This window comes from Phalacrocorax carbo, chromosome 5 (genome assembly GCF_963921805.1).
Source record: "Phalacrocorax carbo chromosome 5, bPhaCar2.1, whole genome shotgun sequence".
NCBI lineage: Eukaryota > Metazoa > Chordata > Aves > Suliformes > Phalacrocoracidae > Phalacrocorax > Phalacrocorax carbo.
Window position 1 is genome coordinate 12,149,411 of NC_087517.1, and position 18,503 is coordinate 12,167,913.

General features: G+C 42.7%; 1 protein-coding gene across 8 annotated transcripts in view; it reads right to left on the minus strand.

Moving 5' to 3' along the window:
* The window catches only part of KALRN (kalirin RhoGEF kinase), a 525,469-nt gene that overhangs the window by 334,039 nt on the left and 172,927 nt on the right, over positions 1–18,503 (minus strand). For all 8 annotated transcript variants that reach the window (XM_064451199.1, XM_064451195.1, XM_064451194.1 and 5 more), the window contains exon 3: positions 12,646–12,760. In XM_064451199.1, the coding sequence (XP_064307269.1) occupies positions 12,646–12,760 (115 nt within the window). The remainder of the gene's footprint in view (positions 1–12,645; positions 12,761–18,503) is intronic.

Sequence of the window (18,503 nt, forward strand, 5' to 3'; positions counted from 1 at the left end):
TTCTTATACAGTGCTCCCAAGATGGTACTGGGAAATGAAACTCTAAAGACCCTACTTCCCAGAAATGAGAGGTCTAATCAGTGCATACTATTAAAGGGACCTGTATTTCTGCCTCATGCAGCATAACTGTAATAAAACCACTTCAGGTTTTCTATCTTCAAGATGTGAAATTATCAGGTAATTTGGTTTCCCAAACCTTTGTGAGGCATCTCCTGTATGGACTGGTAAATTCAGGTTATACAGTTAAACACAGGGAGAAGAGAACTCAATGTTGAGTCCAGAACTAAAATTCAGGAATCTCTGACTGTGTTTCTTCCCTGACGTTCCAGGATGGCACCTACCTTAGTGCAAACGTGACCAAACTAGGTGGCCTAAACTAAACCTGAGTTTCCCATCTGACTACTATCTACAAAGATCACAAAAGACAGAAGCAGAGCTGCTAATAAACATAGGCCTTAGTGGTCTAGGCAGAGCTGCTAACGGTACTGAAAAGGAAACGCAATGTTAGTCTCCAATTAGGACTGACTCATGATAGAAAAAACAATGGAAGGAAAAATTTGCATTGCTGCATTAGCAGAGGACTTTGGCCTCTAGGGCAGCCAACTGCTGAATCACAGAAGATTGAGACAGAAGAGACCTATGAAATCATCCTTGCCAGGTATGCTGTTGATACTTTGCCAAGAAAGTATAGTAATCAGTACCATACACCTACCTTTCTTGCAGCTAATCTTTCACTAGCATTAAATTAACACGCAAATAAAGAGGAATGGTAGGAAACTATTTTAGAGGTATAGTTTATAGCAACATAAAGAATATTTGAAAATATGGAATACAGAAATCTCCATCCACTATTACCGATGGTATGCCCTTTTCATGGGACATACAAAGTGTAAGCACACCGTAGATGAAACGTGTACGGGGAGCCCATCTGGAATTCTCTAAGGGAAAAAAACTTTTATTCCTAGTGGGACGTGGTTATTTGCCCATGGAGCTACTTAATACCATGCAACAGCACGTGAGAACACAACATTCATTCTTGACCTGAAACAAAGTATTTTGCTGATCATCCTTCAGGATCACCAGAGCCATTTACCATGCTTTGCAGAATGTTAACCTGCAGAGAAAATGTGAAATAGGTCCCTGGAATTCCAAAGTATCACAGCCCCATGTATGGGTACGGTACATATTTTAAAACACCTGCTAAGTTCCTGCTAAGGATCCCACCCATCTCCATATTAATGCTGTTGGTATCCTTAGTATATGTGTTCCTTAAACGGATGCACATAGTAACTGCTTGGTTGCTGGACCCTGGTTTAGGACTGGGGAAGGAAGAAGGGTTAAATTTTACTAAGTGAAGGTTTTTGATGAATAATTCTTTCAAACTAAATTTCAAAAAGTAATATTTATTTGATCCTCAGTGACAACATCAATAGCAGAAGCATCTGGCTTGCCAGATGCTCAAATAAATAAATTAACAGTCAAACTTAACTCATCCTTCTAGTAAAAGACTAAGTGCTAATATCACTGCATAGATATTAGAGATTGGCAATTCTTCTTGTACTCCCATGGGAAAGAGGGTGATAGAGGAGAGCTGCATCATATGGACACTACATACACACCTGAGTAGGGCCACAGGAAAGGCATATGAAAGTGGTCTGAATTTGGCTGCAGATGAACCGCCGCTGCTGTTAAAATTTTCAGAAAAAGATGCAATTATTCTACAAAGCCAATGTTCTACTACAATTTCTATGCAATGACTTCAACCAAAAGGACCATTCAGCAAAGATGTCCCCTGTAAATATTGCACTGATCCTACAGCAGGTTCCTGCTTTCTCTTGTTTACACTGTAGTGGGGGTATGTGGAAGAAGTGCAGGATATTTCCCTGAATGCAGCTGCAGGACAAGGGAAAGCTGTTTTGGTGCTTTGGCTTTTTGGGTAAGTACCACAAATGAACTTTCTAAAATATTAAATAGCTGGAAAGTTCTCCAGAGACTAAGGTTTCTCTTTAAACTCAGACATAAAATAAAGCCCTGTGTACACAGGCAGGGAAAGCAATGCTCCCTTGTTAACAGTAGAAAAGTACACTGTGGCACACCTTGAGACCAGACAATATCTGCTGAGCCAAAAGCATGTTTGAGTTACGCTTTTCTGTCTTTTCTTTGTGGGGGAAGGAGAGATTCTAGAATTATTTTTCTTATTTATGATTTGATTTTGTATTAAGCTATTTCTCTTTTTTTTCTTAATCTAAGTAGCCCAACACACAGAGTGACACCACATAGCCTCACACCACGTAGTTACAATTACATTTTGCTGCACACAGTGTTACAGGATCTTCAGGGAACTCCGCAGCAGCGCCAGGATCCACAAGAAAAACATTAAATACCACAGACTGGCTTGGTTAGGAGCACCTTGTGGAAAATGAGAAGAAACCATTGATGAGATTTACAACTGTCTACCAAACTTGGACACCAATTCCCTTTGCAAACAGCAGGGAGTTGAGCATCGCAACCTCTGAGACAAATTTTGCCAGTCCCAACCCATACTTTCCATGCTATAAGAGCATCAGCCTGCTCAATACCATATGTTACCATGAATTAGTCATTGTTCTATTTCAGTATGATCCAATTCTCTAATACCATAAACTAGCACGCATTTTTATGAGCATACTAACTGCCGAACCCTTGGTAGTGGTTTGCACATTGATTGTCTAATGTTTAATAACAAATTTGCCTCTTACATGCTCTGGAGATATTCCCTCCACCTCCAGTCTCTAAGAAGGGGTGAGTTCAGACCACCTTTCCCCCTCTGTGGACACTAATAAGGTCTCTTTCCTCGACGCAGCTGTCTATTCTCATTACATTTGCAGGAATTTAGTATTCTTGAGAGTCTTCTCTGACAGATTTGGTTCAAACAGTGACTGACAGCACGATTGCATAATTTTTTTATCATTTGGAGACAACGTTAAAAACATACTCCTGAAAACACATCTTCAGTCCTACCCAAGCTGTGTGCTGGGGAATCCAGAATCTGGAGCAGCATCCATATCACCTCCATCCATTTGATGAGGATAAGGACCAGGCAGTCTAGACAGACAACTCCACTTCTGTGTCTCCCATTATTTGCTCCATATTAGCACACATTAAAGGTCTCATCCATTCTCCATGGGAGTTTAGAAGAGCTTTCCATTGACATTAATATACCTTTGACAATATTCCCATTACAAAGCAGACTGCAAAGCACAGCTGTTGTTTTCCTGCTTCTAATGACATCCATGAAGCGGGTGGCATAAGACACTTCCAAATTATAATAATTTTTAAGAGTGAAAAGGATGTAGCACGTACTGGAGTTACTGATGAGGAACACAAGCATCCATGCTGGAATGAGACAAAAACCATTTTCCAGTCTCCTTAAAAACTGTAGAAAAGAGATCACCAAAAAGAAAAGTTAGGATTGGCTGAACCACTGCATATTCTGCTGACGGCTGCTGACAGCTTCAGGAGGGAATTGCATGTGGCGGGTGCCAGCCCTGCTGCCAGCAGGAGCTCCCACTCTGTTTGCTAATTTTAGCTGTTCTGAATTGCTGCTCGCATTAGCACAAACCTGCCTTCTCCACGAAGTCTCCAGGTCGCTGCTGCCTGGACCTCTCCAAGTACTACAGAGCCACAAATGCAATAGTTAAAAAGCCCACAAATAGCATGCAGCAGCTTTAAATCAGTACTAGCATCGAAAAGGCCAGAGAGGACAGCATAGTGAAATGTGCTGGGGTGCAGGATATATCCTAGCTTACAAGTTTCTGCCTTTTCTCCACCACCTCAGCTCCTTCTTCCAGGCAGCAAATGTTAGTACAATCAACATGCAAAAGCCATTTAACGAGGAGGAACAATGCTGATCTAATCCCCAGATTGAGGGCTTGGACGGAGCTCAAAAGGCAGAGTGCAGCAGTGCAGGTCTACATGAGACAGCTCAGAGGACAGGATCAGGCCCCAGACCCAGCCAGCGCCACTGCCTGTCACTCCATCATGGTGGCTTCTGCACCCTAGCAGTGGCAGTGCGCGTGGTGAGGGGGTGAGGAGATGCTTTTGCTGTTTGCTCCAGAGAAATCTGTGCAGAATCCTTCCCAGCCCAAAGCCCCTGTTGGAAATGCAGTCAGACACTATCTACAACATCACTAACAGAAATACAGTGACACAGGGAACAGCTGCACAGGGCCAGCACCCATCCTGTGTGGGACAGCCAGAGATCAGCAGCCCCAGCCTGTGTCAGGAAGCTGAGCAGTATCTGAGGCTTCCCTGAGAATCGCAGGATTGTAGGGGTTGGAAGGGACCTCCGGAGATCATCTTGTCCAACCCCCCTGCTTGAGCAGGCACACCCAGAGCAGGGGCACAGGAACGCATCCAGGCACGCTTTGAATGTCTCCAGGGAAGGGACCCCACAACCTCCCAGGGCAGCCTGTGCCACTGCTCTGGCACCCGCACGGGAAAGTTTTTCCTCATATTGAGGTGGAGCTTCCCATGTTCCAACTTGTGCCCATTGCCCCTTGTCCCATCATTGGGCACTAATGAAGAGAGCCTAGTCCCATCATCCTGACACCCACCCTTTAGATATTTATAGGTATTTATGAAATCCCCCTTCATTCTTCTCTTCTCCAGGCTGAACAAACCCAAGTCCCTCAGCCTGTCCTCATATGGGAGATGCTCCAGCCCCCTGATCATCTTGGTAGCTCTCCGCTGGACTATCTCCAGTAGTTCCACATCCTTCTTAAACTTAAACTGGGGGGCCCAAAACTGGACACAGTACTCCAAATGTGGTCTCACTAGGGCAGAGTAGAGGAGGAGGATAACCTCTCTCCACCTGCTGGCCACACTCCTTTTAATGCAGCCCAGGATACTGTTGGCCACCTTGGCCACAAGGGCTTGTTGCTGTCTCAGGGTCACCTTGCTGTCCCCCAGCACTCCCAGGTCCTTCTCAACAGAGCTGCTTTCCAGCAGTTCAGCCCCCAGCCTGTACTGGTGCCTGGGGTTGTTCCTCCCCAGGTGCAGGACCTTGCACTTATTCTCATAAGTGAGAAGACAGCTGGGGTTTCCTCAGTACTTTGGCAAAGCTCAGACCCCTGTGCCATCAACCCCTCAGAATACCTTGAGGAGGCCTAGCTGGTGCCACTGCGTCAGGTCACCATCCTTACAGGAGATTGCTGTTTCCAGGTCAGCCCTCCTTGGCCATGCCTTTGGTGGGAAGTGCTGCCACAGATCTCTCTACCTCTGCTCAGAGGGTTTTAGGAGACCTCTAGTCCCTCCTTTCTCAGCAAGAAAAAGAAAAGCCAGGTGTGGTGATGCTGTGGAGCTCAGCAGCAGCAGCCTGTTGGCTATTTTCTGTGCAGTGGACCTGGGAAGATGGGGGCTGCAGAGGAGGACTCCATTTGCTGCCATCCTCCTGGCTGCTCTGAACTTCCAGCCTGAATGCATTGCCTGTGGTAAGGAGAAACAGCCTGCAGCTGGGAGGGTAGGGCTGGAGCAGAAAAGGCCAGACCAGTAAAACCAAAAGGCATTAGACCTGAACTGGATAGAGGCACTTGCTTTGCTGCCTAGGAAGAGCACAAAGTAAAACAGGGACCTTTTATTTCACCGGTTGTGTCCCCTTGTTACGCCCTATCTGCTGACTCCCCTGAAGAAGGCATGACTGAGCTCTCACTGGGCTGGAAAAGCAGCAGAATGCTCCTCTTCCAGACCTGTGCATTTTCTCTGTACGTTAAACTTGGCCTGTAGGGCTACCTCTGCAATCCTAAATGTTCAAATGAGTAACCTGCTAGAGAACCTTTATGTTGGAGACATTAGACAAACCAGAAGGAACACAACATTACTGAAATCTCGGCATGAATCTGCACAGTTGGCAGTAAGAGAAAACTGGACACCTTCCCCTACCATGTAAAAAAAGAACAATTGCCTTGGAAATAATTCAGACACCATAAATGAGGGATTCCTTCGTATTAACTGTTTTTAATTGCAGATTTATAGTCTAAAATTAAGCAGATGTTGAGTGCTAAATAGAATGCTTAAAAACATAAGGCAAGTTGAAATCCTAGTTTCTCTGCGTGTGGCAATCAGTAATTTCAGTAATTTATTGCAATAAATTAATACATAATAAAATGGAGCAAGCTACTAAAGAATATAGAAATATTGAAGAAGTTAGTGTGAAAAAACCAGTAACAGGTTTTCAGGTCTTCCAAAACAATGTAAATATTTTTTAATACAAGATAGGCAGTTTACAAAGGGATTTTGCGAAGTATTCTTTATGCCCTTTGAGGAATTTAACTCGAATAAGGAATTTAGTCTTGAAATAACATCAACCTTTACTTTATTTGAGTCCCCAAACTCATGTTCTGAAACAAGACAACCAAATCTCCATGAGTTTGTCTCAACATTAACATTATGTTACTCTCATTTGCTTCTACTTCACAATAGAGAGATGAGAGATACTCCTAGACCAAACAGAATCTATTGATGATTGCTGGTAGAAGTGATATGTAGTGCCCAGCTTACCCTGCCTTTCATTAGTCTTTGGAACAAAAAGGCTACACAAGCTGTGCAATTCACAGTACATTAACTACAAAGCTCTATATCATGCTATTTGTGTTGTTCATCATGAAACCAGTCCGAAAACACTTGCTCTGTTATCCAGCTGGAAGGCAGAGCAGGGCTCAGCAGCTAACCAAGCTGAAACCAGCCTGAGAGTGCTCTCAGCTCCCACAGAAGGCAGAGAAATAGAGGACATTTGCATTAGGTCCAGAGCTGTGCAAAATCAGTCCTTACACTATCCAGGAAAACAGCAACAGGCAATGAAAGCAAGAGGTCATTTGGAATCTGATATGGAAAGCTCCAGCTTACCTTAGGTTTAGACTAATTTTCAAAAAAAAAAAATCCAGGCATTGAAAATAAACAAACATGGGAAATTAAAATCTTGTACCTATCTAAAAAAACCCCACAGATTTATACAAAGCAGTGTCATGAGAGCTGGAGAGGCTGTTGTTTTCATCCCTCTGCTGCAAAGACAGGAATGACAATATCTCTGTCATTCCTGATAGGCCTTCTAACAGGGTCTCCAAGGTGGAGATGCCACAGAAACCTACTTAATTTCTTCAATCTGTGTTTTAATCCTCTTTGTGTCCTGTTTGCCATGTACACTGAGACCAAATTGTTTAGCTCAGTCTTGCATACTGGATTGTAATCACATAACTTTTACTTTCCCTCTCTTGAACCTAAGCATCCCCAACACCTTCAATCTTTTCTCATAACTCCTGTTCCCCAGGCTCTGGCAGCTCTTGTTGCTCCTGCTGCACTTCTAGGAAGTCCATATTTTCTATAGCAGCTTCTGGTAAAGAGGGGAGCCTGCCGGGCTGGCAGCTGTAGGCACTTACTGCAGAATTTCAACATCAATTATAGCCACTCTCCACTTATCTAGGAATAAAATGTCTCAACAGGTCATTACCACAGCTGGAAGGAAATCGGAGATCCTCTTTTGAAGAGCTCATCTCCAACAAGAGGTGAACAGGTAAGTTGGTCCAGAAGTGGTCAGTAAAGGGACACAGGAAGCAAAACAGAGTGATGTGGTCAGAAGCCTTTTAAAAGGACAGGGTGAGACCACCAACTATTTCCACACAAGTCCCCCAATCCCTAACAGATGATGATAACAACATCAAGTACCGATATCAAGTACAATGGAGGCTGGATTTGAACTATCAAGCAGCAAAATGTTCTTAAATTCACTAGCATTCATGTCAGTTGTATTCTCCTAATGAGCTTCTTCCTCCAAACTACATTTACAATTTTTTTAAAAAATCAAATTATATCTGAAGAAAATACTAAACCTCCATTAGCCTCATTAGCTTCACTTCATCTTTTTACTATGGTATTTTGATACAAGTGTATGGTGGAATAATTATCTTAAGAGATGGCACCAGATAGTTACTAAAATTAGTATGAAGTCCCTGGTGTTGTTTTTAAAATACATGGTTATTTTTGCAAATTTACAATAGCCTCCAGAAAAGGAAAAAAAAAGAAAAAAAAAAAAGAAGATATCCTCAAAAGCTTCTTTTGTGCTAGGATCATGTAACAGAAAGTATAGCTCTAGGGTTTAGTTCCTATCAATCAAGAAAATTAGTTTCACACTACTCCCGGCCAGAGGAGCTAATATACACAATACCACAGGTCATCAGAGAAGAGCTTAAAATAAATCCAAGAGTGGGTGAGTATTGCTACATTTTGCCATCCCTTTACTGCTCTTCTAATTTTATAAAGTCTCAACCACTGAACTAATTATTAGAGGCACTTAAGTTGTTTTACTGACCTTAGCACCATTCACCGAACTCATGCAGCTCTGAGGAGCTGTTCAGACACACAAGGCTGTCCCTTGGAAACGTTCTGCTGCTGTTATGAGCCCTGGATGCACCCCAGAACAGGGAAATATTTGAGCAGGTTTTTAAACAGAGGACAAATAAAAAGTAGATGTCTTTAAAAATACAGGCCTCTGAGGCATCTTGGGTTTCCCCATCTGCAGAGAGCACAGCAGACTGCTTATCTTGGCTCCAAAACAGATTGATGTGTTCAGCCGGAAGATTCACTAGAGCTGACAGAGAACATTTTCTTCATCGTATTGCTTCACCATGCAGGAAGATAACTCAGGCTAATAATATTCTGTCTCCTTGTTATCCTCCTATAGCCTACGCATAACTTAATTCTTAATTCCAAAAGGCTCGCAGAGGAGATTGGCCTGGTGCTACTTTCATTTACACACATATAAATCAAAACTCAGTCTACTGGAATAGATGGCACTGCACTGCTGTTAAAAAATAAAATCCTCAGTGAGGCTAGAAAATTCCCCCTCAGCTCCCCCGATCATAAACACCATGTTATCCTAGATCCAGTCACGCCCTCCAAATTTCTAAACATTGCATCTCATTTAAATTTGCATGTAAATAGGAGCTATCCCAATTCACAAGAAATACAGCTTCGTCTATCCAGAAAGCATTAGTGCAAATGTAAAACAAGCAGAAAATGGCAGAGTGGTAGAAACCAGGCATCCGTGGTAATTATCTTTACTTCTAATGAATAGTGTCTTCGTTTCTTAGTAACTAATTATAGTGGAACTGTTTGGAGAAAAGGACCTCATGATAATGCCTGAAAGAACCCGTGTTTAGCACCGAACCAGGACCACATTTGTCTACAGTGTCAGTCACCCACTCGCAACCTCCTCCTAGTACCCAAGACTGCAGGATCAGGCTTTCGAATCTTCCAGGACCCCTAAGTCACTTCAGGTACTACAGACTGCAAGTTTACCGTTTTGAGATATGAACAAACCACGTCTTAACCCCAAAGCCCTAATCCTCAGTCACACAGGAAACCCCACTGGCTGCAGGCACCTGCCTGACCGTGACTCGCAGCTGCATGAAAGCACTCACTATTCTGCTCTGAAACACACATTGCCGCTTTCAGAAAACCCACATTATTATTCTGGTTTTGAAGAAGGAATTGCGGAAAGCTGAATCAGAAACTTTGAAAACTGCTAGCAAGACCCTGGTTTCACTTACCCTAATCTATCATAATATTTCATCGCTAATCTCATACCTGCTCAAAGCTCCCAGCAATGTGCCCCCTCTGCCCCCTCCATTAAGATATAAAACAAAGGTTAAGTGACAGATAGTGTCAATGTGAATAGCAATCTGTCTCACTCAGAAACCATTGCACCGGGAATAAAGAAAGAATTATTATACTGGTGTCAATATGATAAATTACAGTCTCTTTTTTCCCTAAAGAAGAATTTATAGTTTTTCAACTAACACAGAAAACTCTCCCCCTTTCAGTACTCTGAACATCAGAGCAGTTTCTCCTGACATCCTGTTCAGAGTCTCTGCTAATGAAACTGCTTATTTTGGTGGATGGCTGACGCAATTATTCATTACAGCACTCATCCTGGAATAAATATGAACCGGGAACCAGTGATATGCATTCAGACTGTTCTTTCTATATATTTGTTACCAAAAAGTAAATACGTTTGAAGGCTCTGCTGGTTGCCCTTGTTAAAGTTAACAAAATGTTAGGGAAAATGAGTTTTCAGTGTTTTCTCACACCGCACAGGTTACACAATCCCATGCGCCAAACCCACGAAGTTTGCGGTCATGTTTGCCTCCTACAGCAATGAGCTCACAGCTGCAGCACCAGACAAAACAGGACTAGGAGGAACCTAAAGAAGTCACCTCCTCATTCATCACCCCCTCTGCCTAACATCTATACCTGTGCAGAGGTTTGTCTATAGAGTTATGGAGGAATTTAAGAAGAAATTAGATGACTTATTTCAGTGCTAATGGGAAACCATTAAAGACCTTTTCCTCATGCCCAGCCTAAGCTTCCCTTGGTTCGGTGCAACACCTTTGTTTCTTGTCCTAGCCCTACGAGCATCACAACATGCTTTCAAAGACCCCTCTCACTCTCTTCTGTTCTCTAAGCTGAGCAACCTCTACCCTTTTTAATCCTTTCTTGACAGGCAACTTTTTCTACACCTCTGATCACTCTTGCTGCTTTCTGCTCCACAGCTCTCAGTGTGTGTCTCCCAAACAGGAGACAGAACTCTGGTTAATGTCTCCACAGAACCAATCTGCAGGGGTCCTTGGGAAACTGGTAAAAGTGCTTCATGAGTAGCCAGTCCCTCATTGCTGGGCACATTTTCATGATGGGAGGTTGTACCACAGGGAAAGGAATGCTCTCTGGGATAAACAGAGAGATGTCCTTCAAAGGCTTCAAACATCAGGGCAGAACGAGGTTTCGCAGTGGGGACCAGGACAGGGAATGCTTTTTTAGTGTTTCTAGACAGACAAGGAGCTGGGTCTTGTATTAGCTCCTTCAGCCTGTACCTCTGTCCCTCAGCTTCCGCACCATCAGAGAAAAATCATTGCTGGACTGATGCAGAGCGAGGCAACCGAAAGCAGCATCAAAGATTGAGCTAATCAATTTAGTTGTGTGAGAGTGGGGAACAGAAGGGATGTATCTTGCTATTATTGCCACCTCCATAAGGGAAGGGCAATTAACAGAAAAGGTTGACATGTTGTAAGGTAATTTTTGCTGTGCAATTGCTTGCAGCTCCAAACAACGTCATCTCTTCATACTTGCAACCGTTCAAAAAATGATAAGATGTAAGGGAGCAGTTTCATTACTGCAGCAGCTGGAGGGGGATTGCCAACCCCTGGGACACGCACTCCCAGGAGCTGACCTACTGCTCTCCCAGCCCTTCAGTGTGTCCATAATCTCCCTCACAATATGGCTAAAAATAGAGCTGGCTAGAGGAAAAAAGGGGAAGGGGTGGAGAGAAAAGCAAACTAATTTGGCTTATTAGTAAAACCTGATGAGCAAAAGTCCAACGCAGCAAAAAATGCATCACCAGAGGACTTGCGAAGTCCAGGAAATGAGCACTGGCAGACCTGGCACACGTGGCTGTGTTTGCCCCTCACAAGCGAGTGATGAGTCTCCAAACAGCCTTCAACTCTTTTCCATACCAAACGCAGGACCTTTGCTCTCTGCATATCGCATATTTAAGGAGCTGAGTGCATTTCCAAAACCTTTACCTCTTGACTTCCAGATGCAGCCAACCCATCTCCCCTTCAGGTGTTAACTTTGCAAAAACACAAACACTGTTTAAGAGGTCGTACCCTGGGTTTAAAAAAGGAGTTCCTGGGTGGCACAGGGTGTGTTACTGCAACACTGAACATCCCCTTCTCAACCCCTCACTTGCCCTCATATAACCTCCACCTCAGTAACTGGTGCAGTGGTTACTGGGTAAGGATATTTGGCAAGCTTGAAAATAGGGAAAGGAAGCTGGGTGAGGGCATACATAGCCTTGTACTCTCAGAGGCATTAAATATTGGTTCAGAAATACTTAGCTGGGCACTGAGCCCTAAAAACTGTCTCCCAAAGCTTGCAAAGATAAACATGCACTGGCAATAGACCTTTCCTCCAGCATGCCTGGGAAAGGGATGAGGACCTGTATATTGGAGGAGGGACATGGGGCCTAATGCGGGGAAAGGTGCTGGTTTACATGCAGAACCATTAGAAATGCCTTTCTTTGAAAGCTTCCCCCTCAGTCCACCTGTGTTCCTTCCTGAGCCTGGAGAAAGCTCTTGGAAGTGCTGCAGCAAGATCTGCCTCCTTGCACAAGGCAGGCTGTCCTCCCCAGCAACTACAGTCCCCTATCCCAGCTCTCCTGAACCTCCCCCTCCCACAAGGTATTAAAAAGCAACAGCAGACAGAAGGCTCTCTCCAGCTTGCTATATTTAACTGCAGATCTCTAAACACTCTCCTCCCTTTCCACTCCTCTAGAAGAGCTGCGCAAAAACATGGGCAATGAGAGCTGCTTCTCACTGCTGTCACGAGCCTGAAGCCCGGGTTTGCTTGCACTGCCTCCGCTCTGGGGCTCCTCCGCTGCTACATGTGCAATAAAAACCACCAGAGCATACACAGGAGGAGGAAGGGAACACTCTTGTTTCTCTGTCCCAAGAACTGAAGGTACTAATTGTTAATACTTGGAAATCAGCAACTGCCAAGAACAAGTTCCCCACCCACCCATCCACCCTAAGCTTTGAAGTGTTTTCTTTCTAGCTTTACCTTGGCACGCTGGCCAAATAAGTCACAAGTTTCCGAAGGTCTTCCTGCCTTATTCTATCATGATTGCTGCGGGCTGGGAAGGTCAAGACAGGACCACCTCGTTTATCACGGCCACCTGTGGAAAATAAAGGATTGTTAGAAAATCAGACAGGAAGAACACGTCAAAAAAAATATGTGCACCAAATTGATAAACATAAATTACAGCACATTCAAGAGCCTGAGCACTCTGTAGCTTTCAAGGCTTGCCTAATTAAGGAAGACATGCTTGCATTTGCTTGAGCTCCAAAGGGGGGAAATAAAATAATTTTTAAAAACACAACACACAAGGAAAATTGCTACTAGCATTTTTTCTGATTTTCACCTAATCCCACCAAATCTAATATAACTGCCAACCCAAGCAGGCAATGCTAATGAAATCCTACTGTTGGGATAGTTTTAAATTGGTCAACACCAAGAAAGTGAAAGTATTTTCAACTGTTACTCAGTGTGTAGCGTCATTTGTTGCCAGATAGTTTACAACATCCCCCAGTTCGAAGCGATGTACCCCAGTAATGTTTATGCAGTAAGACATTTTAATCTATCTGGCAATTAATTAGAAATTTAAATTTTGATTAGAAGGTCATGCCTCCTATGCTTTCTACTTAGAGCGCGTTGTTGGCAACTGGAATGGTTTTTGGTTTGTTTTTTCTCCCCTGTAGCTTTCCTGTTTTAAAATCCACTCCTTTTAAACTGCCAGCGTCTGGCACTTCATCTTTTACAGCAATTGTCAAAAGGCTCAGCTGTAAGGGAATGACTCTACCCTCAATTATACAATCATAAATACAGGGGTGAATACAAACTATTCTACAGCACCTTATTTCATTCTCTACTGTGAATTAAGTTTAATAAGCTTGAAACCAAAATCTAGTGCCTCACTCAATGTTTAGTTCTTTCTTCACATTATCTCAGGATTTTTTCAGGAATTGTGTGTTGTTAGATACTCGTTTGCACTGTTATCTAGGGAAAAAAGTCATAGCAAAACTACAGTTCAAAAAGCTAGGACAGAACTGCATGGACCCTGCAAGTAAGCTGTAAAAATGCAGATGAGTTTGTGCTTTTTAATAGACAATATAATCTCTTTAACAGAAATACCACTTCTGAGAAAGGAAAGTCAGGTGCTTCTCTGAACTGATTTACCTGATGAACAAGAATAAAAAGCTACACAACATCTCCAGCACCAATCCATGCTGTGTTCTCTCATGCAGAACACAGGATGCCCACACTCTCTGGGACCATGACTTCTGTAGGGGTTCTAAGCACCCTAATTCAATAGGAAGAGTCCTAAAGAAGCTGTGCTGTAAGAGTAGGATTGGCATGAGAGCACACGCACTTGGAAATAAGTGTCCTGGATCACCACAGGACAGAGAATTGCTCTGGGCAGAATTTAGACCAGGAATCCAGGAGGTGCCTCATATGGCAGGAGTTCCTGTAGGCAGACAAACCAGAAGCCAAACTGATGAGATACATGCATGTACCCCCCACAACACAGGTTTTCCAGCTGGCCCTGCTCATAGAACAGAGAAGTCTCTTGTAGATCCAGCTCCCATCCGACGACAAAGCCCATCCATTTTATTCTAAAAATGTCCGTTCAGTTGTTGCCACGATAGGTACAAGCTTCTAGCACAAAGCATCTCTCTACATGACCAGAGTCACACAGAAGCAGCTACAAATAGCAACGTCGCTAGTATAAATTTTTTTTAAATATATATTTTTTAATTGTTATGTTCTGTCTAAATAGAGTTTTCTACAGCACTGCAGACTGCACAAGTCAAAGTTATATCAACTTTATCTATACAGACAGAGATGCCAGTGGTGCCCTGTGTTAGGGTTCATCAGCACTGAAATTCCCATAGTTTTCAATGGATGCTGTATACCCTAAGGGCTACCTTGTGGAATTCTGCATTGGCGCCAAATCACATGTGATTTGTCCAGGGGTACAAATAGACAGGCAAACAAGAGATGCCATCTTCGTTTTGAGCCCTCATGCAGCCAGGGGTGCCTGTGAGGTACAAAAACCATCCTGCCTAATCTCCACCCAAATTGCAGTGCCTGATGTTTGCCTTTGGCTTCACACCATGAAGGTGACGAAGGTCTACGGGAATTCGTTGTCACCTTGACTGATCCATGCCTCTGCCACATAGCATGAGAATGGGGGTGTCAGGTAACAAGGATTCAGTTTACAAGGAAATAAGCTTATTTTTATTGTCAGACTTATATACATATATATGTATTTTTAAAATACCTCATTTAAAGCACATTCTCTCTTTGTTGAGATTATTTCACACACCGTAACGATGCCAAAACCATTATATCATGTGTGATGCATCCAACAGAAAAGCAAGCCAGCCTACAGAATGGCAAACCAATGTAGTAACTAAAGCTGGAGGGAAATATTTTTTCAACACAGGAAGCTTTTCAGGGTTTTGAAAAATTTCCCGTCATATCAAGATGTAACCAAGGCTTTCAAAAGCTTCCAGATATTCACTGAAGCAGAGACCTGAACTTGAATTGCATCCCAGATGAACATGCTACTCGCTACTCAGTCAGGCTCCCTCTGCTTCTCCATTCACAATTATTTAAATATTTCTACAGAGTGGAAAAGCACTAAGAGATGAGATCAGGACACATCCAAGACAGTTATAATCCTTCTCCAGGATATGAAACACCCAGGAAGAGCCATGAGTTTCCCACAGCCCTGATGGCTCTGATCCTGCCCACTCACCTCCTCTTGGTAAACCAAAGATTATGCTTCTGGCCAGAGACCCCTTTCCCACCTACAGTTCCACCAAAGTCAGATCCACAAAAATAAACAAATAAACAAACAATCAATCTAAATTCTAGGAGCTGAAAAAGTTAAATCAGAAAATTCTTGACCCTTTTACTAAGAGTAACACAAGGATTTCAGCTACAGAAAAGGAAACAGACAGAACATTCCTGTCCTGTCTTTGCTTCAGGACAAAAATTGTCCCTCAAGAGTTCATCTACACTGTCCTCAGGGGAACAAGATAAATAAGGCTCTAGCACAGAGTCAGAAGTTACCAGGACAGACTGGAGAAAATGGGTTAATTCTCGTCGGAGGAGGGTTACATGATGACCCAGTTGGAGGTTTCTGGATGATGGAAGGATAAATAAGTTCCTGGACTGATTCTTTCTACCCCTACGGCACAGAAGAACAAGGAGACACAGGGCAAATCTCAAGAAATGTGAGGTTTAGAAACAAATGTTTCTAATTTGTGATAAAAGTACTGCTCTATGCTTTGAGCAATAGGGTGAAATTATTATTACAAGTGCAACATACATATTAAAATACTTCACTTATTTCAAAATTTTTTCATGAGCAATCCCTAATTTTTATTAATGCCTGCATAATTTACAATTTATGAAGAGTCTGTATGAAAGAACGTCAGTTTTTTTCCAGAATAAACCATGGTATGTTTAATTCACCATAAGACCTGCAGCATTCTGTAACTGTGGTTTACTTTCTTAAATACTAATAACACATAGCTTTTCCATTACACTTTATAACCACAAATCTCAGCATTTCTAGGCACGCTAAATGGGATGTTACTACCATCAAATTTTAGATACCTAACTTGTCTATATTAGGACACTCATCTCCTCTAGCAGAGCCTCCAGACAGGTAGCAACAGTCAGTAAAAGAGAAGAAAACTTTTGGCATTGGCTGTACAGGGAGCCTATACCTTTCCTCTTCTTTATTATCATCTCCTTTTTTTACTGAAGTGAATAGTGAGGTACAGAGAGGGGAAGAAGTTCAGCCCAGATGCCACAGCAAGTCACTTGAAGAACCAGGAGTTGAAATGAGGTTTTCTGACTTTGTCTACTGTGTTAGAGCTTCATAGTGCTTACGCTAAAAGTCAGCAACTAAAAACATTATAGAAGCTCTGCCTCTGCCCCAAGTCAACTATGATCTCAACACCAACTTTAACGCAGTCTCTTCAGAGAACTACCCAGCATATCATTTTAAAAGAAAATAAAAAATGCAAGGAAGTAGAGAGTCTCAATTGCTCTAATCAATATGCCCAGTCTCCTGCCTCCCACCAGGGTCACAGACATGGGATGCAATAATCAAACATGTCATTAAGTTTGCTAATTACAGTTATTAAATGCTAAAACAAACAGCTGATAATTTCTAATTGTTTTTCAAGGTGGGTTTTCATGGGCTTTGCTCTGATTTAAAGAGGCAAACAGATGGTCTAGTTATTAGTGCTCTGGAAAAAGGAGTCAGAAAAACACATGTTCTTCAGGGCACAAAATACACTGAGAACAAATATTTAGCCATATATGTCTTGCGTTCCTCCTACAAAATTCTTTATTGATGGCCTTGGCTGTCAGTGGCTTGCTCGCTTGTTCTTCCCATCTCCCTTTCTTCTAGCCTAAACAGAAACCATTGCTAAATTCAGCATTTGTTCCCAGAAGTAGGATTACATCATTTTCCCTCCACAAATCATACAGGGGATATTGCAGGGATGGCACAGGGCATCATGATGCATACCACATTAAAAGAAAACTTTAAAGAAACCTCAAAGCACCTGTGTGGAAGCAGGCAGCAGAGTCACTGATCTTTTCATAACCACTTTTCTGGTCAAGCCTGAAACCAAGAGGAAAGGGACTCCAGCCACAAGATCCCTGTCCTGGCAGCAGCCTGAACTGACATCTTAATCCTCTCAGTAGTGGGCCTAAAGGTTTCTGCCTATGGTGGCTCCAACTGCCCACAGGTAAGTCAAGATTTTAGCCAACCCAGGGTGTTATTAATGTAAGCTCTGTGTACAGGCCTTTCCAATTTCAAGTCCTGAGGTACACCCATCCCTGATAATAGATAAAAAGCTGAAATTCCATCTTTGCATAATCCTGTTTAGGACAGGAAATTATCAGTTTCTTTTAATGCAGATTTCTTGTATACAACAGATTAGAGCTTGATTAAATCATTTTTTCAAGCTACATCTCTCCAGTTCTATCAGCCATTCTACCATGATACTTAGCTGCTCACATTTCTCTATATTTAAGGGATTCAAGGCCTCTGCTTCCTTTTAAACTCTCCTTATAAGCATGAGTTCACAAGGATTAACCATAGACACAGACAAATGTCTACCCACATAAAGGCTCACGAGTACCTTCACTAAGCTCCTGCAACACATCCACTACAGAGACAGGAGTAGCACACAGTGTCTCTGGCCTCCATTCAGGTGTCTACTGCAGTTCAAATGAATACGCTGCTTCATCTGACCCCTGCAGATCATAAGCTGATCAATCTTGATATTACAGACCCTGCTGAGACCATAAGTGAGTTTCCAGAGGAACTGAAATACTCCTCAAAAGGTATTTCAGTCCAAAACATGGTGAAAAAATTAATGATAATGAAGAGAACTAGACGACAGAATGAGCTCAGCTTATGTGCTCATGTCAGGCACCTCAAAAAAATGACAAACAATATGCTCTGGATTTCTAAATCTAATTGACAGACTTCCTAGGAAAGCAAACTACCAAGGAATTGGTACCCAGACTCTTAAATAATACTCCTTTCCCTGCCATAGATGAACTCTGTAAGAGGCTACTTGCTACCACAACTCCTGTAAACAGACCTCCACACTAAAACTCCTCCAGCTTCAAAAAAGACTAATGAGTTGTAGGGGTCATATAAAGGATTACCTGTATGACCACCCTCAAATTCAGTTGGTTCCAAAGCAGGTGATTCTAGTGGTGGAAATTTAAGCTCCCACAAACAAGCCCACCTGCAAAGCAACACAGCTGCAATGCAGTCACCAGGGCCTGATCCTCCTATGTGTTGCTCTTTGCAGCAT